The following is a 27884-nucleotide window of genomic DNA, read 5'->3' as shown; positions in this document are numbered from 1 at the left end:
GCAAAAAAAAGTAGTGAAAATGTTCTTTTTGGATCCGCAAGTGGTGCAATTTGGATCCGCAAGTGGTGCAAATTCATAGGACGGATGTCTACCATTTTAACAGTCATTGCATTGAATTTGCACCACTTCTTAAGATGTGATGCGAATCCAGTGTTTTGGATGTGAATTAATAAATCTTGTTATATTTTAACGAATAAATAATTTTTAAAATTTTTTATGATTTTTAATGCATTATAACGCTTGTCTGGAACGTTTGAATATTTTCAAAAATTCTTAATTTTCCTAGAAAGGGTTTAGCATTTTTTTTTCGGCAAAATTTGAATAATTTGCACTATTTTATTAATTCTTCAGTGTGGATACTAAGTTCTAGCTTAACCGCTAAACTCAAAAAAGAATCTGTAAAAGTAGAATAAAATTATGTACTTTTGTTTATTTATTTCTTATTTCGGCTTAAGGTCTTTTTTAAAAAACAAATACTTTTGCAAAATAAAATTTTGACAAAATTTTCTATAGAAATAAAATTTTAATTTCCTGTCGAAGACTGACGACGTTAGTCGAAATATTGGAAAAATAAATTTTATTTGATTAATTATAAAATTTATTTTTCCAATATTTCGACTAACGTTGTCACTCTTCGACGGGAAATTAGAATTTTATTCCTATAGAAAATTTTGTTTTTTTATTTGATTAATTATAAAATTTATTTTTCCAATATTTCGACTAACGTTGTCACTTTTCGACGGGAAATTAGAATTTTATTTCTATAGAAAAGTTTTGCAAAATTTTATGTCTATAAAAAAATTTTGTCAAAGTTTTATTTCTATAGACAATTTTGTCAAAATTTTATTTCTATAGTATTTTTTTTATCAAAATTGTATTTCTATAGAAAGTTTTTTTAAAATTTTATTTCTATAAAAATTTTTGTCAAAATTTTATTTCTATAGAAAATTTTTTCAAAATTTTATTTCTATAGAAAATTTTTTCAAAATTTTATTACTATCAAAAATTTTGTCAAAATTTTATTTCTATAAAAAATTTTGTCAAAATTTTATTTCTATGGAAAATTTTGCAAAATTTTATTTCTATAGAAAATTTTCCTAAACTTTTATTTCTATAAAAATTTTTGCCAAAATTTTATTTCTATAAAAAGTTTTGTCAAAATTTTATTTCTATTTTCTCAAACTTTTATTTCCATACAAAATTTTCTCAAACTTTTATTTCTATAGAAAATTTGTTCAAAATTTTATTTCTATAGAATATTTTGTCAAAATTGTATTTCTGTAGAATATTTTGTCAAAAATTTATTTCTAAACAAATGTTGTGAAAAATTTTATTTCTTTGTGAAAATTTTGTGAAAATTTTATTTCTATAGAAAATTTTGTCAAAATTTTATTTCTGTAAAAATTTTTGTCAAAATTTTATTTCTATAGAAAATTTTGTAAAAATTTTATTTCTATAGAAAATTTTGTAAAAATTTTATTTCTATAAAACATTTTGTCAAAATTTTATTTCTATAAAAAAAATTTTGTCAAAATTTTATTTCTGTAAAAATTTTTGTCAAAATTTTATTTCTATAGAAAATTTGTTCAAAATTTTATTTCTATAGAAAATGTTGTCAAAATTTTATTTCTATAAAATTTTGCCAAATTTTATTTCTAGAGACAATTTGGTCAAATTTGTATTTCTATGGAAAATTTTTGTCAACATTTTGTTTCTATAGAAAATTTTTTCAAAATGTTATTTCTATAGAAAATTTTTTCAAAATTTTATTACTATCAAAAATTGTTTCAAAATTTTATTTCTATAAACAATTTTGTCAAAATTTTATTTCTATGGAAAATTTTGCAAAATTTTATTTCTATAGAAAATTTGGTCAAAGTTTTATTTCTATAGAAAATTTTCCTAAACTTTTATTTCTATAAAAATTGTTGCCAAAATTTTATTTCTATAAAAAGTTTTGTCAAAATTTTATTTCTATTTTCTCAAACTTTTATTTCCATACAAAATTTTCTCAAACTTTTATTTTTATAGAAAATTTGTTCAAAATTTTATTTCTATAGAATATTTTGTCAAAATTGTATTTCTGTAGAATATTTTGTCAAAAATTTATTTCTAAAAAAATGTTGTGAAAAATTTTATTTCTTTGTGAAAATTTTGTGAAAATTTTATTTCTATAGAAAATTTTGTCAAAATTTTATTTCTGTAAAAATTTTTGTCAAAATTTTATTTCTATAGAAAATTTTGTAAAAATTTTATTTCTATAAAACATTTTGTCAAAATTTTATTTCTATAAAAAAATTTTGTCAAAATTTTATTTCTGTAAAAATTTTTGTCAAAATTTTATTTCTATAGAAAATTTGTTAAAAACTTTATTTCTATAGAAAATGTTGTCAATATTTTATTTCTATAAAAATTTTGCCAAATTTTATTTCTAGAGACAATTTGGTCAAATTTGTATTTCTATGGAAAATTTTTGTCAAAATTTTATTTCTATAGAAAATTTTTTCAAAATTTTATTTCTATAGAACATTTTTTTTTAAATTTTATTACTATCAAAAATTTTGTCAAAATTTTATTTCTATAAAAAATGTTTTCAAAATTTTATTTCTATGGAAAATTTTGCAAAATTTTATTTCTGTAGAAAATTTGGTCAAAGTTTTATTTCTATAGAAAATTTTCCTAAACTTTTATTTCTATAAAAATTTTTGCCAAAATTTTATTTCTATAAAAAGTTTTGTCAAAATTTTATTTCTATTTTCTCAAACTTTTATTTCCATACAAAATTTTCTCAAACTTTTATTTCTATAGAAAATTTGTTCAAAATTTTATTTCTATAGAATATTTTGTCAAAATTGTATTTCTGTAGAATATTTTGTCAAAAATTTATTTCTAAAAAATGTTGTGAAAAATTTTATTTCTATTGTGAAAATTTTGTCAAAATTTTATTTCTATAAAAAAAATTTTGTCAAAATTTTATTTCTGTAAAAATTTTTGTCAAAATGTTATTTCTATAGAAAATTTGTTCAAAATTTTATTTCTATAGAAAATGTTGTCAAAATTTTATTACTATCAAAAATTTTGTCAAAATTTTATTTCTATAAAAAATTTTGTCAAAATTTTATTTCTATGGAAAATTTTGCAAAATTTTATTTCTATAGAAAATTTGGTCAAAGTTTTATTTCTATAGAAAATTTTCCTAAACTTTTATTTCTATAAAAATTGTTGCCAAAATTTTATTTCTATAAAAAGTTTTGTCAAAATTTTATTTCTATTTTCTCAAACTTTTATTTCCATACAAAATTTTCTCAATCTTTTATTTCTATAGAAAATTTGTTCAAAATTTTATTTCTATAGAATATTTTGTCAAAATTGTATTTCTGTAGAATATTTTGTCAAAAATTTATTTCTAAAAAAATGTTGTGAAAAATTTTATTTCTATTGTGAAAATTTTGTGAAAATTTTATTTCTATAGAAAATTTTGTCAAAATTTTATTTCTATAAAAAATTTTGTCAAAATTTTATTTCTATAGAAAATTTTGTAAAAATTTTATTTCTATAGAAAATTTTGTAAAAAATTTATTTCTATAAACTATTTTGTCAAAATTTTATTTCTATAAAAAAAATTTTGTCAAAATTTTATTTCTGTAAAAATGTTTGTCAAAATTTTATTTCTATAGAAAATTTGTTCAAAATTTTATTTCTATAGAAAATGTTGTCAAAATTTTATTTCTATAAAAATTTTGCCAAATGTTATTTCTATTTTTGTCAAAATTTTATTTCTGTAGAAAATTTTGTCAAAATTTTATTTCTGTAGAAAATTTTGTCAAAATTTTATTTCTATATAAAATTTTGTCAAAAATTTATTTCTATAGAAAAGTTTGTCAAAATTTTATTTCTATAGAAAATTTTGTCAAAATTTTATTTCTATAGAAGAGTTATCAAAAATTTGTTTCTATAGAAAATTTGTCAAAAATGTATTTCTGTAGAAAATTTTTACAAAATTACCTCTTGTTTCGTAAAATCTACCCGAACATCAAGAATTCTACCATTTTTGGTAGAATTCTACCAAATGTGGCAACCGTGTTCGGTACTCGTACTGTTAAAGAGAGGTTTATGTTCCGTCTAATTCACTTTAAATACTAATTTTAAAAAGAAAATTCTTATAGGCGCTGCATTCTGATTCGGCCAGGCCTAATTTTTTGCCCTATGTACTTGTTTCCATGTATATTTGTCACAAAATCTAATCCAACATATCAGATTTAAATTATCAATGAATATACAAAAAAATTTCCGTAGTTAAACTAGCTGTAGTTTCCCTAAATTCCCAAAAATATTATAAATGAACTGTATGTATGGTTAAAATGGTCATGATTTGGCGTCAATGACTTTTTTCTTTTCTTTTAGTTTATGTTTTTCTTCTATGAGAGGCCGTAATTTCGTGAAATGCAAACAAAAAAGTACACCAGGGAATTAAAATTTCGTGGTTTTAACAAAATGCTTCCTATAGAACAATTTAGGTTTTTTTCTGTGTATATTAATAAAAATGCAAAGACCTATTATGGGTTACGATGCATCCGCATAAACAAAATCCAAAATGTCAATGGTATATTCAAATTTGCTTCTTATTAATGTTTTTAGTTTAGCTCTTCTTCACATTAAACTAGATTCGAATTGACCTTGAATTGTGATAGAGAAAAAAATAAACGTTATAATTTCGGTATATTCGAAATTCAGTCAAGTATTTAAAAAACAAACACTTCGTAGATGACTCAGAAGATCACACATTGGCGATGAGTTATTCCATTTGGGAATATTCGAAAAAAAAAACAACAACAAATCTTCATATTTAAACATTAAAGTATTGTGACGTGTTTGAGATGTGAGACCGGTTTATAACAAAAACCCAAACACACAATTTGTTTACCCTCAGGTTTTGATTCATTGTTGTTACACATAGGTCCCCTACCTTTGCGATGTAACTTGAGTATTCAATATAGAAACTAAAAATTAAAAAATAATATATACCGAGTTAACTTATTGACACACATAAATGTGTCTAGTATGAGTATAGAGTATCTTTGTTATCTCAAACTCACAAAACAATTAAAATGAAGTTTCATCGTGAAAATCAAAAAAAAAAAAATAAATACAAACACAAAAACTACTTTTCTATTGTATTTCACAATTGTGAAGTTTTCAGATGTTAAAGGTTCACATGTTTGCATGCCTAGATTTCCCCCTATTTGTATGTACTTGCCAACAGATTTCATTCATAACAATATTTTGTAATTATCATTGACCCCTTTAGGTGACTCTAAAACTTTAAAAGATTTTCATAATAATTTTTTTTTGTGTATGAGAATAGCAAAGCAATTATAATCTAAAAAGCAAATAGTGCATTATATGTAAATTTAATTAGTTTTTCTTTTGTTATATTTTAATTTTTTATATTATTTAATTTTTTATTCTTGTTTATTCCTTTTTATTTTTTCATTTATTTTTTATTAATTTTTTTAATTTTAACGGCTGGCGGTGGCTAGCCGATAAAAATTTGTGGTCCAAATATTTGCATGCCTAGATTTCCCCTATGTGTATGTGCTTGGCAACAGATTTCATTTGTAACAATATTTTGTAATTATCATTGACCCCTTTAGGTGACTCTAAAACTTTAAAAGATTTTCATAATATTTTTTTTTGTGTATGAGAATTGCAAAGCAATTATAATCTAAAAAGCAAATAGTGCATTATATGTAAATTTAATTAGTTTTTATTTTGTTATATTTTAATTTTTTTATATTATTTAATTTTTTATTTCTTTTTATTTTTTCATTTATGTTTTATTAATTTTTTTAATTTTAACGGCTGGCGGTGGCTAGCCGATAAAAATTTGTGGTTCAAATGTTTGCATGCCTAGATTTCCCATATGTGTATGTGCTCGCCAACAGATTTCATTTGTAACAATATTTTGTAATTATCATTGACCCCTTTAGGTGACTTTAAAACTTTAAAAGATTTTCATAATTATTTTTTTGTGTTTGTCGTTAAACTGCACCTCACGATATTCACCCTCTTCTAGACGAAAAAAATAATCTAAAATTAAAGAAAACAAATATATATGGCCGTAAGTTCGGCCAGGCCGAATCTTATGTACCCTCCACCATGGATTGCGTAGAATCTTCTACGAAAAACTGTCATCCACAATCGAATTACTTGGGTTGTGGTATCTTAAATCATTTTCTAAATTGTGAGTTAGTCCATACGTGGTATACATTAGACAAACAAGGTATGTATAGGTAAGTCTACAAATAATTACGAATCGATATGGACTTTTGCACGGTGCGTAGGGAGTAAGAATTGATATATGGGGGTCGCTTATATGGGGGCTATATACAATTATGAACTTGATATGGACCAATTTTTGTGTGATTGGGGATCGATTTATCTGAGGGCTATATATAACTATAGACCGATATGAACCTAGTTAGACATGGTTGTTAACGGCCATATACTAGCACAATGTACCAAATTTCAACTGACTCGGATGAAATTTACTCCTCCAAGAGGCTCCAAAACCAAATCTCGGGATCGGTTTATATGGGGGCTATATATGATTATGGACTGATATGGACCACTTTTGGCATGGTTGTTAAATATCATATACTACCACCACGTACCAAATTTCAACCAGATCGGATGAATTTTGCTTCTCCAAAAGGCACCGGAGATCGGTTTATATGGGGGCTATATATAATTATGGACTGATATGAACCAATTCATGCATGGTTGTTGCATACACTTATATCACGTACCAAATTTCAACCGAATCCGATGAATTTTGCTCTTCCAAGGGGCTCCGGAAGTCAAATCTGGGGATCGGTTTATATGGGGCTATATATAATTATGCACCGATGTGGACCAATTTTTGCATGGTTGTTAGAGACCATATACTAACACCATGTACAAAATTTCAGCCGGATCGGATGAAATTTGCTTCTCTTATAGGCTCCGCAAGCCAAATCGGGGGATCGGTTTATATGGGGCTATATATAATTATGCACCGATGTGGACCAATTTTTGTATGGTCATTAGAGACCATATACTAACACCATGTACCAAATTTCTGCCGGATAGGATGAAATTTGCTTCTCTTATAGGCTCCGCAAGCCAAATCGGGGGATCGGTTTATATGGGGCTATATATAATTATGCACCGATGTGGACCAATTTTTGCATGGTTGTTAGAGACCCTATACTAACACCATGTACCAAATTTCAGCCGGATCGGATGAAATATTCTTCTCTTAGAGGCTCCATAAGCCAAATCTGGGGATCGGTTTATATGGGGGCTATATATAATTATGGACCGATGTGGACCAATTTCTGTGTGGTTGTCAAAGACCATATACTAACACCATGTACAAAATTTCAGCCGGATCGGATGAAATTTGCTTCTGTTAGACGCTCCGAAAGCCAAATCGGGGGATCAGTTTATATGGGGGCTATATATATAATTATAGACCGATGTAGACCAATTTTTGCATGGTTGTTAGAGACCATATACTAACACCATGTACCAAATTTCAGCCGGATCGGATGAAATTTTCTTCTCTTAGAGGCTTCACAAGCCAAATCTGGGGATCGGTTTATATGGGGGCTATATATAATTATGGACCGATGTGGACCAATTTCTGTGTGGTTGTCAAAGACCATATACTAACACCATGTACAAAATTTCAGCCGGATCGGATGAAATTTGCTTCTGTTAGAGGCTCCGAAAGCCAAATCAGGGGATCGGTTTATATGGGGGCTATATATAATTATAGACCGATGTAGACCAATTTTTGCATGGTTGTTAGAGATCATATAGTAACACCATGTACCAAATTTCAGCCGGATCGGATGAAATTTGCTTCTCTTAGAGGGTCTGCAAGCCAAATTTGGGGGTCCGTTTATATGGGGGCTATACGTAAAAGTGGACCTATGTGGCCCATTTGCAATACCATCCGACCTACATCAATAACATCTACTTGTGCCAAGTTTCAAGTCGATAGCTTGTTTTGTTCGGAAGTTAGAGTGATTTCAACAGACGGACGGACGGACATTATCAGATCGACTCAGAATTTCACCACGACCCAGAATATATATACTTTATGGGGTCTTAGAGCACTATTTCTATGTGTTACAAACGGAATGACAAAGTTAATATACCCCCCATCCTATGGTGGAGGGTATAAAAATGATTGACGTCAAATCATGACCATTTTAACCATATATACAGTTCATTCATACTAATTTTGGGTATCGTACGAAAATTTTCTCAACAGATTGTCCCCATTATCCGAAAGTTTGAATGAAACCAAAGAATTCTTATCAATGTTAGACCAAGACAATTAAGGCTTTACAATAACCAAGATCGAGTCGTAATGATACAACCCGCTTTGAGATACACTATATTTTCTTTATTAAATTGAAATAATATAAGTCGAATACCATTAAGTATATGGTATTTTTCTAATTGTTTGATCTTTAACATTACTGCTACAATAGAGGGAATTAATAAAACCTTCCCATAGTTATTATCTTTCGAACGAATTAATTTGAAATCGTTTTTATAATGGGAAAGCAACTTTCGAATGTAATGATAACTATGTGTTGTTGCAATAACTGCGTTTTTAATGGACTTTTGAAAATTCTCAGCACGTAATGAATTACAAAGTTAATCTGTATAATTGAGTTAATCTTTTAAAATCAATTTTACATTTGTGTAGACATAATGTTATTATTTTGTAAGTAATATTAATTCCGTTTTGATTAATGATTTTTAAATTATATAGAAATAAGTAACTAAGAACTAAAGTCTGGACATTGGTCTTAATTTCCATGGTGACTACTTTTACTGATTTCAACTCCCGATGATGTTTTATTTGAACCTGCGACTTAGTGGACACAACTGTCAACAAATACTAGCTGTAACTGTGAACAAATTCGGTTATCGTAATCATAAAATTCGGTTATCATAACCTATATTTTTTTTATATTTGAAGTCTATAGATCCTTACAGACTAAAATGTACATTATTACTTATCTATTTAGATGTAAAATAATATATTTTTTTTAACGATTTTCCATTCTCACACAAGTTTACAATACCATAAAATTGATTAAATTGTAGGCATAATTGACGAAAGGGATCATTATTATACAGAAAAAAATTTCACGAAAATTTTTCCAATTAAAGTCTTAATAGAGTTTTAAAAAATATTCAATTAAAAATTTTATTGATTTAACAAATTTTTTAATTGAAATAAAAATCAATTACAAAGATTAATAGTATCAATTAATTTTTTCATTGACTTTCAATTAATTTTTAATTGATACTATCATTTCTGTGATTGTGAAGACATTTCACTTAAAAATTAGTTGGATCAATTAATTTCGTGATTGAAGACAAAAAAATAATTTTTTGTGTGTAGCATAATTGGCTCCATAGTCAGAAATACGCAAATACGTAGATGTGTGTTGTATTTGTGTAAATTTATAACACATTTAAATTATAACTTACCATCTAATAATTTGTTTAGTTCTTCCAAACCCTTCTTGCGATTTTCTGGAGATTCTCTTAATTCAGTTGCGGCCACCTGTTTAGCATGTTCTGAAGGTTCACCCAATTCTAATTCCAATTTATAGTTGTCAACAACCACACCGGACATTTGCCCCACATCAGTCAACATGGTTGGAATTCCTGTAAACAAAATTTAATTTTATTAATAACAATAATAAGATAAAGTATTCAGTAGAAAGTCACTCAAATATATAGGAAAACGATATTAGGTCTGTTTTCTTTTAGTACTCGATGCAACATTTTTATAAGCTATCCAGAACATCTCATTAGTGCAAATCGCGTCGATATTGCCAGATTGCATTTTGATAAAGTGACTTTTCCTTGATTCACAGTAAACATAAGTTACTGGGATTAATTTGCCGAAAAACATGACATTAAAAGTGGTAAAATTTCATAAATAATTACAGCAGTAAATATTTATTAGTATTTGTGCATTTCATATATGTAATATTTACGTTTATTTTCTTTAAACAGAATTATTAAAGAAAAGTAAAAATTTTAGCGCTATAATGCGAATTTTATGGTTTTCCCATAAGGCCGGTGTTATGGGGATTATGGGAAAACCACAAAATTCGATGGTCTTGCATCTTGCATTTTTTAACTCCATCTTTTTCCTTCAAACTACAAAAATTTCTTTAACAAGTGAAAAAAAATTAATTATGTCTAATAAATTTTCTCGAATTTGTCGAAAAATGTTTACTTATTTTTGTGATATCGGCGTGATGCTAGCGATTGTAATGTTGTTTAGCTAAAATTTTCTAAAAATATTCAAAATTTTCTAAAATTAACAAACAATTTTCTTCCTTGTAGGTTCACTGTTTTTCCAGTATATAGAAAATTTTGTCAAAATTTCAATTCTCTAGAAAATTTTGCCAAAATTTTATTTCTAGAGAGAATTTTGTCAAAATTTCATTTCTATGGGAAATTTTGTAAAAATTTCATTTCTATAGAAAATTTGGTCAAGATTTCATTTCTATCGAAAATTTGGTCAAAATTTTATTTCTATAGAAAAATTTTGTCAAAATTTCATTTCTATAGAAAAATTTTGTCAAAATTTTATTTCTATAGAAAATTTTGTCAAAATTGTTTTCTTTTGAAAATTTTATCAAAATTTCATTTCTATAGAAAATTTTGTCACAATTTCATTTCTATGAAAAATTTTATCAAAATTTCATTTATATATAAAATTTTGTCAACTTTCATTTCTATAGAAAATTTTATCAAAATTTCACTTCCATAGAAAATTTTGTCAAAATTTCATTTCTATAGAAAAAAAATTGTTCTTTCGAAAATTTTGTCAAAATCTCATTTCTATGGAAAATTTTGTCAAAATGTCTTTTCTATAGAAAATTTGGACAAGATTTTTTTCTTTTGAAAATTTTGTCAAAATTTCATTTCTATGGAAAATTTTGTCAAAATTTCATTTCTATAAAAAATTTTTGTCAAAATTTCATTTCCATAAAAAATTTGGTCAAGATTTAATTTCTATGGAAAATTTTGTCACAATTTCATTTCTATGGAAAATTTTGTCAAAATTTCATTTTTATAGAAAATTTTGTCAAAATTTCATTTCAATAGGAAAATTTATCAAAATTTCATTTTTATAGAAAATTTTGTCAAAATTTCATTTCAATAGGAAAATTTTGCCAAAACTTCATACTACAGAGAATTTTGTCAAAATGTCTTTTCTATAGAAAATTTTGTCAAAATTTAATTTCTATAAAAAAAGTTTGACAAAATTTCATTTCTACAGAACATTTAGTCAAGATTTCATTTCGATAGAAAATTTTGCCAAAACTTCATTTCTATAGAAAATTTTTTTTCAAAATTTCATTTCTATAGAAAATTTGATCAAAATTTCATTTCTATAGAAAATTTTGTCAAAATTTTTTTCTTTTGAAAATTCTATAAAAATTTCATTTTTATAGCAATTTTATCCAAATTTCACTTCCATAGAAAATTTTGTCAAAATTTCATTTTTATAGAAAATTCTGTCAAAATTTTTTTCTTTTGAAAATTTTATCAAAATTTCATTTCTATAGAAAAATTTATCAAAATTGCATTTCTATAGAAACATTTATCAAAATTTCATTTTTATAGAAAATTTTGTCAAAATCTCATTTCTATGGAAAATTTTGTCAAAATGTCTTTTTATAGAAAATTTGGACAAGATTTTTTTCTTTTGAAAATTTTGTCAAAATCTCATTTCTATGGAAAATTTTGTCAAAATTTCATTTCTATAAAAAATTTTTGTCAAAATTTCATTTCCATAAAAAATTTGGTCAAGATTTAATTTCTATGGAAAATTTTGTCACAATTTCATTTCTATGGAAAATTTTGTCAAAATTTCATTTTTATAGAAAATTTTGTCAAAATTTCATTTCAATAGGAAAATTTATCAAAATTTCATTTTTATAGAAAATTTTGTCAAAATTTCATTTCAATAGGAAAATTTATCAAAATTTCATTTTTATAGAAAATTTTGTCAAAATTTTATTTCTATAGAAAATTTTGCCAAAACTTCATACTACAGAGAATTTTGTCAAAATGTCTTTTCTATAGAAAATTTTGTCAAAATTTAATTTCTATAAAAAAAGTTTGACAAAATTTCATTTCTACAGAACATTTAGTCAAGATTTCATTTCGATAGAAAATTTTGCCAAAACTTCATTTCTATAGAAATTTTTTTGTCAAAATTTCATTTCTATAGAAAATTTGATCAAAATTTCATTTCTATAGAAAATTTTGTCAAAATTTTTTTCTTTTGAAAATTCTATCAAAATTTCATTTTTATAGCAATTTTATCCAAATTTCACTTCCATAGAAAATTTTGTCAAAATTTCATTTTTATAGAAAATTCTGTCAAAATTTTTTTCTTTTGAAAATTTTATCAAAATTTCATTTCTATAGAAAAATTTATCAAAATTGCATTTCTATAGAAACATTTATCAAAATTTCATTTTTATAGAAAATTTTGTCAAAATCTCATTTCTATGGAAAATTTTGTCAAAATGTCTTTTCTATAGAAAATTTGGACAAGATTTTTTTCTTTTGAAAATTTTGTCAAAATCTCATTTCTATGGAAAATTTTGTCAAAATTTCATTTCTATAAAAAATTTTTGTCAAAATTTCATTTCCATAAAAAATTTGGTCAAGATTTAATTTCTATGGAAAATTTTGTCACAATTTCATTTCTATGGAAAATTTTGTCAAAATTTCATTTTTATAGAAAATTTTGTCAAAATTTCATTTCAATAGGAAAATTTATCAAAATTTAATTTTTATAGAAAATTTTGTCAAAATTTTATTTCTATAGAAAATTTTGCCAAAACTTCATACTACAGAGAATTTTGTCAAAATGTCTTTTCTATAGAAAATTTGGTCAAGATTTCATTTCTATAGAAAATTTGGTCAAAATTTCATTTCTATAGAAAATTTTGTCAAAATTTCATTTCTATAGAAAATTTTGTCAATTTTTTATTCTTTTGAAAATTCTGTCAAAATCTCATTTCTACGGAAAATTTTGTCAAAATTTTATTTCTATTGAACAGTTTGTCAAAATTTTATTTCTATCGAAAATTTTGTCAAAATTTCATTTCTATAGAAAAATTTTGCCAAATTTAATTTCTATAGAAAATTTTGTCAAAATTTTATTTCTATAGAAAATTTTGTCAAATTTCATTTCTATAGAAAATTTTATTAACATTTCTATAGAAAATCGTACCAAATTTGTTTTTTCTATAGAAAATCTAACATTTTTGGTAGAATTCTTCCAACTACTGCAAACGTGGGCAGAACCCCATTGAAATAGTTTTGTGTATTTCTGATGACCTAAAGATGACCTAAACCATTGGATTCTGATTTCAATTTAACAATGCATAATTAATAAACTACTACTACAATCTGATAATAAAAAAAAAACATAAGATAAAAAAAGACTACTAATGGACTATGACCGAAAATATCTGGACAAGGCTATAATACTTCCAACCAATCTGGAAATTCCAAATCTAAATCATAAGCTTGATTATCAAATGCAACAAATATGTATTTTGACTATTATGCCCCCACATATTCATTGCTTAACTATTAGATTACTAAAACCTTTGTGGCCCATCATCTGTACTATCAATCACAGATGTGAATAGAATAAAAAAATCTATCTTATCACATGTGAAATTTCACTATCATTAAACTATGGACCATGAGTTTTGCAATGATTGACAAGCCTTTTTATATTGTTATTCCATTCAGTAATAGAATATGTCCACGATTAATTCACAATAGTCAACCAGTGGGTTACAGAGATTGCATGTGTCATTCAAGCAGTTAAATCATTTCAACATTTCTCAAAGCTTTTTTTATTCAAATTTTTTCTTTTCGTTTTTGAAACAATTATTATAATTTTATTAATTAGATAATTCACAATAATCATTGATTATGTCTAAAGGAAATATCAAAATTTGAAAACTTTCACTATCGATTGATTAGAAAATATATGGGAAGCCTAGCCGATCGTTGTTAACAATGCCTGTGCACTAACTCCTCAATTATTTGAGGTTAGCAATTAATTCACGATAACATGCTATTGTGAGTAAAAAAAAGAACAGTTTAATTGGAATATTTAATAAGTTGAATTTTATGAAAACCAACCACGCTACACCCAAAGAAATGGCTGGTTAAAATTCAATCATGCCAATAAAAAGATAGTTCAGACTTATCATTGTTAGTTGTGTGGACTATCTATAGGTTATTTCTTTTATATGATGCTTGGCATCGCCAATAAAGTGTCAATGTTACCAAAAGCTAGAATGCATTTTAGATTTTATAGTCTAGTTCTTAATGAAAACAATCTAGTTATTGTTAATTTTTATTGTTTTTTTATTAATTGCGGAAATAATTTGTAGTCGAACACATGTATTCTCTAATCAAAGTGAAATTAGGGATTGGAAAAATTGCACTTTTATACTATTCTATAATTTATAAACACAAAAAAAACTAATCATTATCCCCAACAACGTAATGACTTAAAAGGTTCGTCTGTACAATAAAAACCAGTAAGATTCGAAAGTTAAGTCTAATAAAAAACAAAAACTGTAAATCCAGCTTCTGAACGTCGATGCAATCATTAGATGAATAATTTCTAAATTAGAATTTAATAATACCCGCTTTAAACTTCTTGGAAAATATTAATTGGGTTCACAGTCCATATATAAACCATGGTCATCCGTCAGGGGAGGAAAGCTATACATAGTGATAATTAAAAATTAATTGTTTTTAAGAAAGATAGAAGTCTAATAAATTATAGGTCGCTTAATTGCAATGACTTCAAAGAAGCAAGATCTAATGTAATTATATCAGAACTTGTGATTCTTACAAAGTTTTATTCTAATGCATCGATCAGATCTTATATAGTTGTGTTGCTTACATTTTTTTACACTTTTGTAGTGTGTATGCAATCACAATAGCATTTATTGTGATTTACAAAAATTTAAGAAAGCATATTAAATTTTATGTATTTTTTAATATTATGTATTTACTGAAATTCGAAATTTATTTAAGCAGAAAAAAATCCAAACTAATACACACCTTTGTCATGAGGAACTACATCCAATTTAGAAAAAAAACCTTAACCCATAGTTCAAAATAAATTACAATTAAAATTATAAATAGTTACAATTAAATGTATAATGGTGGAGATTCTATATCTGTGCCATATATCTGGGCAATAAATGAAAATAAAATAAATCAAAGTAAATGGGCTTTCCTAAAGAAATACATGCAAAGAAGTGCTCGCCTATCGACAGTCGCTATGATTGTGTTTATATACTTATGCGTTGTGCTTAAGTATATCGCGAACGATTTACCGATTACAATGAAAAGCTCAGCAATTATAGTATAACACTTAGAATAAAAAGTAAGAAACAATCCATCTAATGACAATTATTTTCAATAGAAATAAAATTTTGATAAAAATTTTCTATATAAATAAAATTTTGACAAAATTTTCTATAGAAATAACATTTTGATAAAATTTTCTATAGAAATAAAATTCTTACATCGTTTTCTACAGAAATAAAATTTTGAGTAAATTTTTGAGTAAATAAAATTTTGACAAAATTTTCTATAGAAATAATATTTTGACAAAATTTTCTATAGAAATTAAATTTTCACAAAATTTTCTATAGAAATAAAATTTTCACAAAATTTTCTATAGAATTAAAATTTTGACAAAAATTTTTATAGAAATTAAATTTTAACAAAATTTTCTAAAGAAATAAAATTTTGACAAAATTTTCTATAGCAATAAAATTTTGACAAAATTTTTATAGAAATAAAATTTTAACAAAATTTTCCATAGAAATAAAATTTTGACCAAACTTTCCATAGAAATAAAATTTTGACAAAATTTGCTATAGAAAATAAATTTTGACAAAATTCCTCTTAAAATAAAATTTTTTATAGAAATTAAATTTTAACAAAATTTTCCATAGCAATAAAATTTTAACCAAATTTTCTATAGAAATAAAATTTTGACAAAATTTCCTATAGAAAAAAATTTTGACCAAATCTTCTATAGAAATAAAATTTTGATCAAATTTTCTATAGCAATAAAATTTAGACAAAATTTTCTATAGAAATAAAATTTTAGCAAAATTTTCCATAGAAATAAAATTTTGACCAAATTTTCTATAGAAATAAAATGTTAACAAAATTTTCTATACAAATAAAATTTTGGCAAAATTTTCTATAGAAATAAAATTTTGACCAAATTTTCCATAGAATTAAAATTTTTGACAAAATTTGTTATAGAAATAAAATTTTGATAAAATTTTCTATAAAAATAAAATTTTGACCAAATTTCCAATAGAATTAAAATTTTGACAAAATCTTTTAGAGAAATTAAATTTTAACAAAATTTTCTAAAGAAATAAAATTTGGACAAAATTTTCTATAGATATAAAATTTTGACCAGATTTTCTATAGAAATAAAATTTTGACCAAATATTCTATAGAAACAAAATTTTGATCAAATTTTCTATAGCAATAAAACTTAGACAAAATTTTCTATAGAAATTACATTTTAACAAAATTTTCCATAGAAATAAAATTTTGACCAAATTTTCTATAGAAATAAAATTTTAACAAAATGTCATATAAAAATAAAATTTTGACAAAATTTTCTATAGAAATAAAATTTTGAGAAAATTTGCTATAGAAATAAAATTTTGTCAAAATTCGATCGATTTACCGATTACAATGAAAAACTCAGCAATTATAGTATAACACTTAGAATAAAAAGTAAGAAACAATTCATCTAATGACAATTATTTTCAATTGAAATAAAATTTTGACAAAATTTTCTATAGAAATAAAATTTAATTTTCTATATAGAAATAAAATTTTGAGAAAATTTTCTATAGAAATAAAATTTTTACCAAATCTTCTGCAGAAATAAAATTTTGACAATATTTTCTATACAAACAAAATTTTGACAAAATTTTCTATGGAAATAAAATTTTGACAAAATTTTCTATAGAAATAAAATTTTGATAATATTTTCTATAGAAATAAAATTTTCATAAAATTTTCTATGGAAATAAAATTTTGACAAAATTTTCTATGGAAATAAAATTTTGACAAAATTTTCTATAGAAATAAAATTTTAACCAAATTTTCTATAGAAATAAAATTTTGACCAAATTTTCTATATAAATAAAATTTTGACCAAATCTTGTATAGAAATAAAATTTTGATCAAATTTTCTACAGCAATAAAATTTAGACAAAATTTTCTATAGAAATTAAATTTTAACAACATTTTCCGTAGAAATAAAATTTTGGCCCAATTTTTTTAGAAATAAAATTTTGACAAAATTTTCTATAGAAATAAAATTTTGACAAAATTTTCTATAGCAATAAAATTTTGACAACATTTTCTATAGAAATAAAATTTTGACAAAATTTTCTATAGAAATAAAATTTTGAAAAGATTGGGATTTGCTTTCGAGACACGTAATAACGGATGTTATCGAAGTTTTAAAATGATAACTGAAATTATCTACACGCATCTAATGCGTTTGCAAAATGTATATATGTTAGCTATACTTCTTTATATCTTTTTAAGATTATAAATTATTACTTTTAATAAACAAAAAAATATTTATATATCAAATTTGCAAAGGATGTCAAAATCTGTTATCCACCTTGGGTGTAACATTATGTTAAAACAAAGTCAGCAACATGTTTGAAATATTCGAATAAATTAATTTAACATAGAATACAATAAAAAATGTTGTTATTCGTAATCCTTTAAAATATTTTGACAAATTAAAGTCATTTTTAATTGTGAATACTAAGGTCATCATGTTAATTGAGATGTATGTACTTACTCATTGTAAAGATGTTTTTTGATACTGGCTGTTCTGTATGATGTGGTGAGTTTTAATTGTTTGTTGTTTTAGAGATGTTTCTCCCAATTAATAAATTCGTGTATTTTTGTAGGTTTTGCTGTGTATTGTAGTAGCGGATACCTTGATTAGTGAATGTACAGTTTAATTTTTAAAATATTTTGAATAGATTTTATTGTGCTTGTTTTTCTGCAAGTGGTGTTTTTTTTTTTTTGATATGCTGGAAGTATTTCTGTATTAAGATTGATTTGATTTGAATTGATCAATAAATCAATATTTTTTTCACATAATTCTTAAATAAGATCTTGGAAATTGTCCAAAAAAACTTCGGGTATTTTTATTAAAGCAATGAAAATTTTATTTATTTAGACAAATATTTATGGAGAACTCTATACGAATTATTCTTTTCAATTTTGCAAAACGTTCGTATGTCTAATTTTTCACCATATCCTGAGTTTTTTTTAAGATTGAATGATTATTTAGAAAAAAACTTCAATAAGAGTTTATCATACAATGTAAGCAAAATTCATGTAGAATTTACGAAGGTCGTTCGAGAAAATATAAAGACACTAAAAATTGTTTATTTAAAAAAAAAAATATTGTTCATAAAAACTTCCACAAAATAGCATTGAAGTTAATAATATGTTTTATAAAATTCACTAAAAAATTATTTTGTCTTCAATCAGAAATTTAATGGATCCATTAATTTATTTGAATTGCATTTTCTTTAATAACACAAATGATAATATTAAATTATCAATTAAAAATGTATTTATAAAATTAGTTCTTTATTTTAATTGAAAAATTTAATTGTATTGTTTTCAGGTAAAATTCGCAATGAAATGTTTCAGACCTGTTCCGATTTAAAATCGATGAGATAGAATCACGGTCTACCAGTTTTGGTAGAAAAAAAATGGTAGATTTTTTTACTTTTTGGTAGATTAGTAAAATTCTTGGTGTTTTGGTAGATTTCGCAAATTATTCCTCCTCAACTAAGAGGTACTTCATAAATTATATACCGAAATAAATTTTTGCAAATTTTCCTATAGAAATCAAATTTTGACAAAATTTTCTATAGAAATAACATTTTCCATTTGTTTTGTTTTGTTATTGTTGGTTTTGTTCTTTAAGCATTGTTGTTGTTTTTTATTTCAGCTTAAAACCATACATTGACTAAACTACAAGTGTAGCTTAACCAACAGAGGAAAAGAATGTTTGTCAAATTTATTTGGGCAAAGCCCTATAGACTGCAAGATGGTTGGATGGACGCACGTTTCGGAATTACCACATTCCTCATCAGCATCCTCTACTTGCAGCAAAACTATCAACCAATTATCAGAATAAATTCAGGCAGTTTATTAAACCCAACAAAAACCACACTTGAACCCTCCGAAAAAAGGTTTTACATTGATAGCCGGCTTTTGCCGAAATAAATTCGAAACAAACATATCTCTTTTCCTATGCCACTGTCAAATCATCGATTTGAATTCACATGGCTGGGTTTATTTTGAGCGTGCCTCCTCTTCTTTTTCCATTTGTTTTGTTTTGTTATTGTTGGTTTTGTTCTTTAAGCATTGTTGTTGTTTTTTATTTCAGCTTAAAACCATACATTGACTAAACTACAAGAGTAGCTTAACCAACAGAGGAAAAGAATGTTTGTCAAATTTATTTGGGCAAAGCCCTATAGACTGCAAGATGGTTGGATGGACGCACGTTTCGGAATTACCACATTCCTCATCAGCATCCTCTACTTGCAGCAAAACTATCAACCAATTATCAGAATAAATTCAGGCAGTTTATTAAACCCAACAAAAACCACACTTGAACCCTCCGAAAAAAGGTTTTACATTGATAGCCGGCTTTTGCCGAAATAAATTCGAAACAAACATTTTCTCAAAATTCCTCTAAAAATAAAATTTTGACAGAATTTTCTATAGAAATAACATTTTGACAAAATTTTCTATAGAAATAAAATTTTGACCAAATAAATGGTAGAATTCTACCAAAAATGGTAGATTTTTTACTTTTTGGTAGATTGGTAAAATTCTTGATGTTTTGGTAGATTTCGCAAATTATTCCTCCCCAACTAAGAGGTACTTCATAAATTATATACCGAAATAAATTTTTGCAAAATTTCCTATAGAAATCAAATTTTGACAAAATTTTCTATAGAAATAACATTTTGACAAAATTTTCTATTGAAATAAAATTTTGACAAAATTTTCTATAGAAATAAAATTTTGGCAAAATTGTCTATAGAAATAACATTTTGACAAAATTTTCTATAGAAATTAAATTTTCACAAAATTCCTCTAAAAACAAAATTTTGACAAAATTTCTATAGAAATAAAATTTTGACAAAATTGTCTATAGAAATAACATTTTGACAAAATTTTCTACAGAAATAAAATTTTCACAAACTTCCTCTTAAAACAAAATTTTGACAAAATTTCCTATAGAAATAAAATTTGGCAAAATTGTCTATAGAAATAACATTTTGACAAAATTTTCTATAGAAATAAAATTTTCATAAAATTCCTCTAAATACAAAATTTTGACAAAATTTCCTATAAAAATAAAGTTTTGACAAAATTTCCTATAGAAATAAAATTTTGACAAAATTTTCTACAGAAATAAAATTTTGACAAAATTTTCTATAGAAATTAAATTTTGACAAAATTTTCTATAGAAATAAAATTTTGACCAAATTTTCTATAGAAATAAAATTGTTGACAAAATTTCCTATAGAAATAAAATTTTGATAAAATTTTCTATGGAAATAAAATTTTGACAAAATTTTCTATAGAAATAAAATTTTACCCAAATTTTCTATAGAAAAAAATTTTGACAAAATTTTCTATAGAAATAAAATTTCGACAAATTTTAACAACAATTTTCTATAGAAATAAGAAATTTTGACAAATATTTCACTAGAAATAAAATTTTAACCAAATTTTCTATAGAAATAAAATTTTGACCAAACTTTCCATAGAATTACAATTTTGACAAAATTTTTTATTGAAATAAAATGTTGAAAAAATTTTCTATAGAAATAAAATTTTGACCAAATTTTCCATAGAATTAAAATTTTGACAAAATTTTTTATTGAAATAAAATTTTGACAAATATTTCAATAGAAATAAAATTCTGACTTTTCTACAGAAATAAAATTTTGACAAATATTTCAATAGAAATAAAATTCTGACTTTTCTATAGAAATAAAATTTTGACAAATTTTCTATAGAAATTAAATTTTAACAAAATTTTCCCTAGAAATAAAATTTTGACAAAAATTTCTATAGAAATAAAATTTTGATAAAATGTTCTATATAAATAAAAATTTGAAAAAATTTTCTATAGAAATAAAATTTTCCCAAATTACTCTAAAAATAAAATTTAGACAAAATTTTGTATAGAAATAAAATTTAGACAAAATTTTGTATAGAAATTAAATTTTTACAAAATTTGCTATAGAAATAACATTTTCACAAAATTTTCTATAGAAATAACATTTTCACAAAATTTTCTATGGAAATAAAATTTTCACAAAATTTTCTATGGAAATAAAATTTTGACAAAATTTTCTAAAGAAATAAAATTTTGACAAAATTTTCTATAGAAATAAAATTTTGACAAAATTTTCTATAGAAATAAAATTTTAACAAAAATTTTCTATAGAAATAAAATTTTGACAAATATTTCAATAGAAATAAAATTCTGACTTTTCTACAGAAATAAAATTTTGACAAATATTTCAATACATCTAAAATTCTGACTTTTCTATAGAAATAAAATTTTGACAAAATTTTTATAGAAATTAAATTTTTTTTTAAATTAAATTTTGACAAAATTTTCTGTAAAAATAAAATTTTGACAAAATTTTTATAGAAATTAAATTTTAACAAAATTTTCTATAGAAATAAAATTTACAAAAAATTTTCTATAGAAATGAAATTTTGATAAAATGTTCTATAGAAATAAAATTTTGACAAAATTTTCAATAGAAATAAAATTTTCCCAAATTAAGGTGAGTATTAAGATCGAGTTTAGCCGCTAATTTTTACTAAAGTAAAAACTAAATCAGTAAAAAAGTCATAAAATTATACATATTTGTTGCAGATTTCATTATAACTTGATGGGGAATATCCCAAAGCAAATTTTCACAAAGTTTGTATTCAATAAAATGTATTATTAAAGAAAAGTAATCGTGAAAAAATGAACTCGAACTTAATGCCCACCTTTACTCTAAAAAAAGAATTTAGACAAAATTTTGTATAGAAATTAAATTTTTACAAAATTTTCTATATAAATAACATTTTTCCATAATTTTCTGTGGTAATCAAATTTTGAAAAAATTTTCTATAGAAATTAAATTTTGACAAAATTTTCTATAGAAATTAAATGTTGGCAAAATTTTCTATAGAAATAAAATTTTGACCAAACTTTCTATAGAAATAAAATTTTCACAAAATTTTCTATAGACATAAAATTTTGATAACATTTTCTATAGAAATAAAATTTTGACCAAATATTCTATAGAAATAAATTTTGACAAAATTTTCTATAGAAATTAAATTTTAACAAAATTTTCCATAGAAATAAAATTTTGACAAAATTTTCTATAGAAATAAAATTTCGACAAAATTTTCTATAGAAATAAAATTTTGATAAAATTTTCTATAAAAATAAAATTTTGACAAAATTTTCTATAGAAATAACATTTTGACAAAATTTTCTATTGAATTAAAATTTTCCCAAATTACTCTAAAAATAAAAATTAGACAAAATTTTGTATAGAAATTAAATTTTTACAAAATTTTCTATAGAAATAACATTTTCAAAAAATTTTCTATGGAAATAAAATTTTGACAAAATTTTCTATAGAAATTAAATATTGTCAAAATTTTCTATAGAAATAAAATTCTTACCAAATTTTCTATAGAAATAACATTTTCACAAAATTATCTATAGAAATAAAATTTTGATAAAATTTTTTATAGAAATAAAATTTTGACCAAATTGTCTATAGAAATAAAATTTTGACAAAATTCCCTATAGAATAAAATTTTGACAAATTTTTCTATGGAAATAAAATTTTGTCAATATTTTCTACAGAAATAAAATTTTGTCAAAATTTTGACAAAATGTCCTACAGAAATAAACTTTTGACAAATTTTCCTATAGAAATAAAATTTTGACAAAATTTCCTATAGAAATAAAATTTTGACAAAATTTCCTATAGAAATAAAATTTTGACAACATTTCTTATAGAAATAAAATTTTGACAAAATTTCCTATAGAAATAAATTTTTAACAAAATTTTCTATAGAAGTAAAATTTTAACAAAATTTCCTATAGAATTTAAATTTTTCAAATTAGTTTTTTGATAGGTTTTTGTAAAATGTTCTCCATTATTAGATGATATCTGCCCTATAGCCAAAGCCTATACTGACCTAATATGGATGATTATGCAACCTAAATTTTAGGAAACGCTATATTCATAATATCAAGGACAAATTTCATGAAAATAAAAGACAAAATAAATTAAAAGTAAGTTTACAACCTTTAAAATTTTTATCATTTAAATTTGGAATTAGGAATCTTTGAAACTTGAGACCCTCTGTTAAAGTCATATGCCTTTGAAGTAAGGCAAATTTTCCTTAAAATGAATAACCCTATTTTTGATTAAAAAAAAAAATTGAATCTTGAAATTAACTAATATTGAATCTTTTGATTAAAGATAAAAAATTGTCTACACACAAAAAAAATGTTTGCTGATTCAAACACGAAATTAATTAATTCAATAAATTTTTTAATTGAAATGTCTTCAATCACGAAAATGATAGTATCATTCACAGTTTTAATTGGGTATAATAATACTTGATTAAAAAATTAATTGATTTCATTAGCAAATTTCAATTATTTTTTTTTAATTGATTCAATTAAAAATTTAATTGATTTTGTATACAAAACTCAATTAATTTTTTAATCAAGAAGGGTTACTATTTTCAATTACTGTCTCCATTCAGTTAGTGTTTTTAGCTTGATTAACAATTGATGGTTTGAAATAAAATTTAAATTAAAAATTAAAAAAAATGTCCATCACTTGTTTAACTGACTTAGTCTTCCGAGTTTGATTAAAAAGTTAATTGTATCAATTAGTTTATAATTTGAAAAACAAACATCAAATTCAATCAATTTTTTTAGTTGGAAATATTTTGTTAATTTTTTTTCTGTTTGCACACAAAAATATTTGTTTCTGATTCAATAGCGAAATTAATTGATCCAATAAATTTTTTAATTGAAATGTCTTCAATCACAGAAATGATAGTATCAATTATAAAATTAATTGATCTAATTTAAAAATTAAGTGATATTATTAATTTTTGTGGTTGATTTTTGTTTCAATTCAAAAATTTCTTGAAACAATTAAATTTTTAATTGAATATTTTTTAAAACTCACTTAAATATTTAATTGGAAAAATGTTCGTGAAATTTTTTTCTGTGTAGTATAGGCAAAGGCTAATTTTAAAGATATTGCATCTCTTTTTAGTATCTCTTATGAAATGAATTTTTAAACTTAGTTTTATTAGTACATCCTAGATTTAGAGCTAGATAGCTCAAAAAAATTCTTAATTTCAAAGAAGAACCATCTTGGTTCGAAATCATTAAAATCCTTAAGGGAAGGACAAAATTTTTAAATTCAATCGCATGTAACATTCATGGCTTCTCATCCGACTTACGGATTAAAAAAATAAAACATATTCATTATTGGCTACACTTTTTTTTGCTGGGTATTTAAGAATTATTTTGGTTTCTTGCTATTTAAAAATTTACTAAAATTAAGAACTGATCGTGATCCACAAGGGGTTATTTATCAGTATATTTTTTAAGAAATAGACCAGTTTGTTATATTTCCTATTTTTTTTTTTTCAAAAATAATATATTCTATATTTGTCTTAATTGTGAAATTTCAAAATACTATGAAGAAATTAATTTTGATTTTTATTTATTATTTTTTTTTTTTTTCAAAAATATCGTATTCTATTATTTAAAATTTTCAAAATTTTTATTCGTATCACGTTTTCATCAAAATCTCCATTTAGAGCGTTTCATAGACTCAAAACAAATCACCAAAAAAAAAAATAAAATGTGTTTTTGTGGATGGTATTTTCTTTGTTAGTTAGATTTATTCAAACTTCTTTTTCTTTCAATACACCGTCGTACACTTGCAAGAAAACTAATGTTGTAAGTTGGAATTGTTTTTTTTTTTAATAAATTAGGAAATACAACTGCTTACAGATGATAAGAACACCGACGTTTTGAAATAAAACGAAACTAGTTTTGGTTCAAAAAAAATCGAATAAACCGTAGAATGAAATCAAGATTTGATTGCGTTTACGTGTGTCTCGAACCAAAGTTAAGATGAAACTGGTCGTGTTTGTTGTCTACACCTAAGATTATATTGAATCGAAGTTTACATTTTTTACAGGGTTTACGTGTTGAGTTTGTTACCTTGTTTGATGGCCGGCTGGTTGGTAGATGTAACAAAAACATTTATGCGTTCATTCATACGACCTCTGGGACAGTTGAGATGACGTTCGAGTTGTAAACTACCGGTAGATCATAGCACACACACACTAGGAGTATGGTTGACGTTTAATGATCAGCTAGAAATCTTTGCTAATTACTGTATGAAGCTGGAGAGAGAAAAAGAGTCAGTCTTTAATTGTACAGGGCCGATGAGTTCTCTCAGTCTTAATGAATTGAATTTATTTTTATTTAAACTATATTTTTTCCTATGATAATTGAATTTATTTTAAAATATAGTATTATTTTAAAAAAGTTAATTAATTTTGGATTAGCTTTACATTACTTTAAATTAGTTTAAGTGAGATTTCCTGATTTGATTAACTTCCCAGCAAAAAAAGCGTCGTCAAAAAGGTTGTGGAAATGTTCTTTTTGGATTCGGAAGTTGTGCAAAATTGGCGCAGAAGCGATGAATTTAACATAGGCTGATCATAGAGCGGATGTCCACCATTTCAACAACCGTTGCACTGAATATGCCTCACTTCTTAAGATGTGGTCCGAATTCAGTGTTCTATGTTAAATGTGTATTAAAATTTTTTGTGATATTTTGACAAATAAACAATTTTTATATTTTTTATGTATATTTATCTTTTTGTATTTTGTATTTTTATATTTATTTTATATTTTAATGCCGTCTGAATGTTTGTCTGAAACATTTTACCTCAAATATTTTCCTATATTCGCAATTTTCCTGCAATGGACTTAGCCTTTTTCCGAAAAAAAAATTAAATAATTTGTACTACACAGAAAAAAAGTGTCTTGTAAATTTAAGGACCATCTTAACTTTCACATAGTTCAACAAATTTACTGTAATATAGTTCATTTTTCGTAACCACAACGAAAATTAACTTAGCTAAAGGAAAACTTATAAAAAATCAGTAAATGTTTTTTAGTTCACTAACTATGAAATGGGAAGGATTTTTCCTTAAATAAATTTCCAACACAGTAGTTAATGCATCGTTGATTCTATTATAAAAAATACATGGGCAATATAAGAATCTTACTACGAAATGTGGACAATTTACTAAGAAAAAATTTTGTATGGAAAAAAATTTTGTAGTAAAAATTAACTTAACGACATTACCGATTTGTATGATGGCTACCTACAGATTATTTCCGTTCTTATTATAAGTTGGAGTGTTTTTCCTCACATTGAAAATTTTAGATAAAGTAGCATAAAAAGTAATTAATATAATCCTTGACTGGTGTATATCGTTTTTTATAGATTCCTCATAAATTCGGTATATATTTTACCTTAACTTATAGATAGAATTCCAACTAATCAATAAACGTGGTGCTGGAAAATGAAGTCAGAAGAGAGTAATGAAATCATTGCATCATTTGAGGGAGTTTTTAGCAAAGACCATTAATAAAGAAGACGTGAGATAAGCTTGCTCTTCCTCTTTTTCTTGAAAAAACAGAGATTAATATCATACATGTTCCATGAGACGTTGCAACTTTTTTTCGGTTTCTCATTTCATTTTGCATTCGTAACAAAACTTAATTCGCTTATTTTAGCAATTTTTTTAACTCTTAAACGAACAAAAACACTTTGTGAAACATTTTATTAATAATTTAGTGCAACCGACATAGAAATTTGCGTGAAATGTTGGAGAAAATAGCTAAATAAAAATTGTCTGCATCAAACCAGTAAGTTCGGAGCACTTTTCCAACAAGTATGATATTAATCTCCGTTTTCTATTACTAACACTATCAAAGCCCAATTCACGTCTTCTTTATTAATGGTCTTTGGTTTTTAGAGACATTTTGTGTATATCTCGTATGATTGTTTGTGTTTGTTATTGCGTCATTTATGTTGTTGTTGGTTGTTTTGATTCTATAGACAATGGAATGCAAAGACCATTAATAAAGAAGACGTGAGATAAGCTTGCTCTTCCTCTTTTTCTTGAAAAAACAGAGATTAATATCATACATGTTCCATGAGACGTTGCAACTTTTTTTCGGTTTCTCATTTCATTTTGCATTCGTAACAAAACTTAATTCGCTTATTTTAGCAATTTTTTTAACTCTTAAACGAACAAAAACACTTTGTGAAACATTTTATTAATAATTTAGTGCAACCGACATAGAAATTTGCGTGAAATGTTGGAGAAAATAGCTAAATAAAAATTGTCTGCATCAAACCAGTAAGTTCGGAGCACTTTTCCAACAAGTATGATATTAATCTCCGTTTTCTATTACTAACACTATCAAAGCCCAATTCACGTCTTCTTTATTAATGGTCTTTGATGGAATGCTCCTT

General features: G+C 24.0%; 1 protein-coding gene across 5 annotated transcripts in view; it reads right to left on the bottom strand.

Moving 5' to 3' along the window:
* LOC142223539 (alpha-tocopherol transfer protein-like) overlaps window positions 1–27884 on the bottom strand; it is a 58558-nt gene that overhangs the window by 6470 nt on the left and 24204 nt on the right. Inside the window, exons 1-3 of one of the 5 annotated variants that reach the window (XM_075293420.1) lie at window positions 25332–25486; window positions 18014–18154; window positions 9562–9741 (exon numbers count right to left, since the gene is read on the bottom strand). In XM_075293420.1, coding sequence (XP_075149535.1) covers window positions 9562–9741; window positions 18014–18017 — 184 coding nt within the window. In that variant the 5' untranslated portion in view covers window positions 18018–18154; window positions 25332–25486. Of the gene's footprint in view, window positions 1–9561; window positions 9742–18013; window positions 18264–25331; window positions 25487–27884 lie in introns of those variants that run through there. The other 4 variants (XM_075293422.1, XM_075293421.1, XM_075293423.1 and 1 more) reach the window with 4 other exon arrangements.

Source organism: Haematobia irritans, chromosome 2, assembly GCF_050003625.1.
Source record: "Haematobia irritans isolate KBUSLIRL chromosome 2, ASM5000362v1, whole genome shotgun sequence".
In the NCBI taxonomy this organism is placed as follows: Eukaryota; Metazoa; Arthropoda; class Insecta; order Diptera; family Muscidae; genus Haematobia; species Haematobia irritans.
Note: the sequence above shows the minus strand (reverse complement) of the source record. Positions and strands in the feature narration are given on the sequence as shown.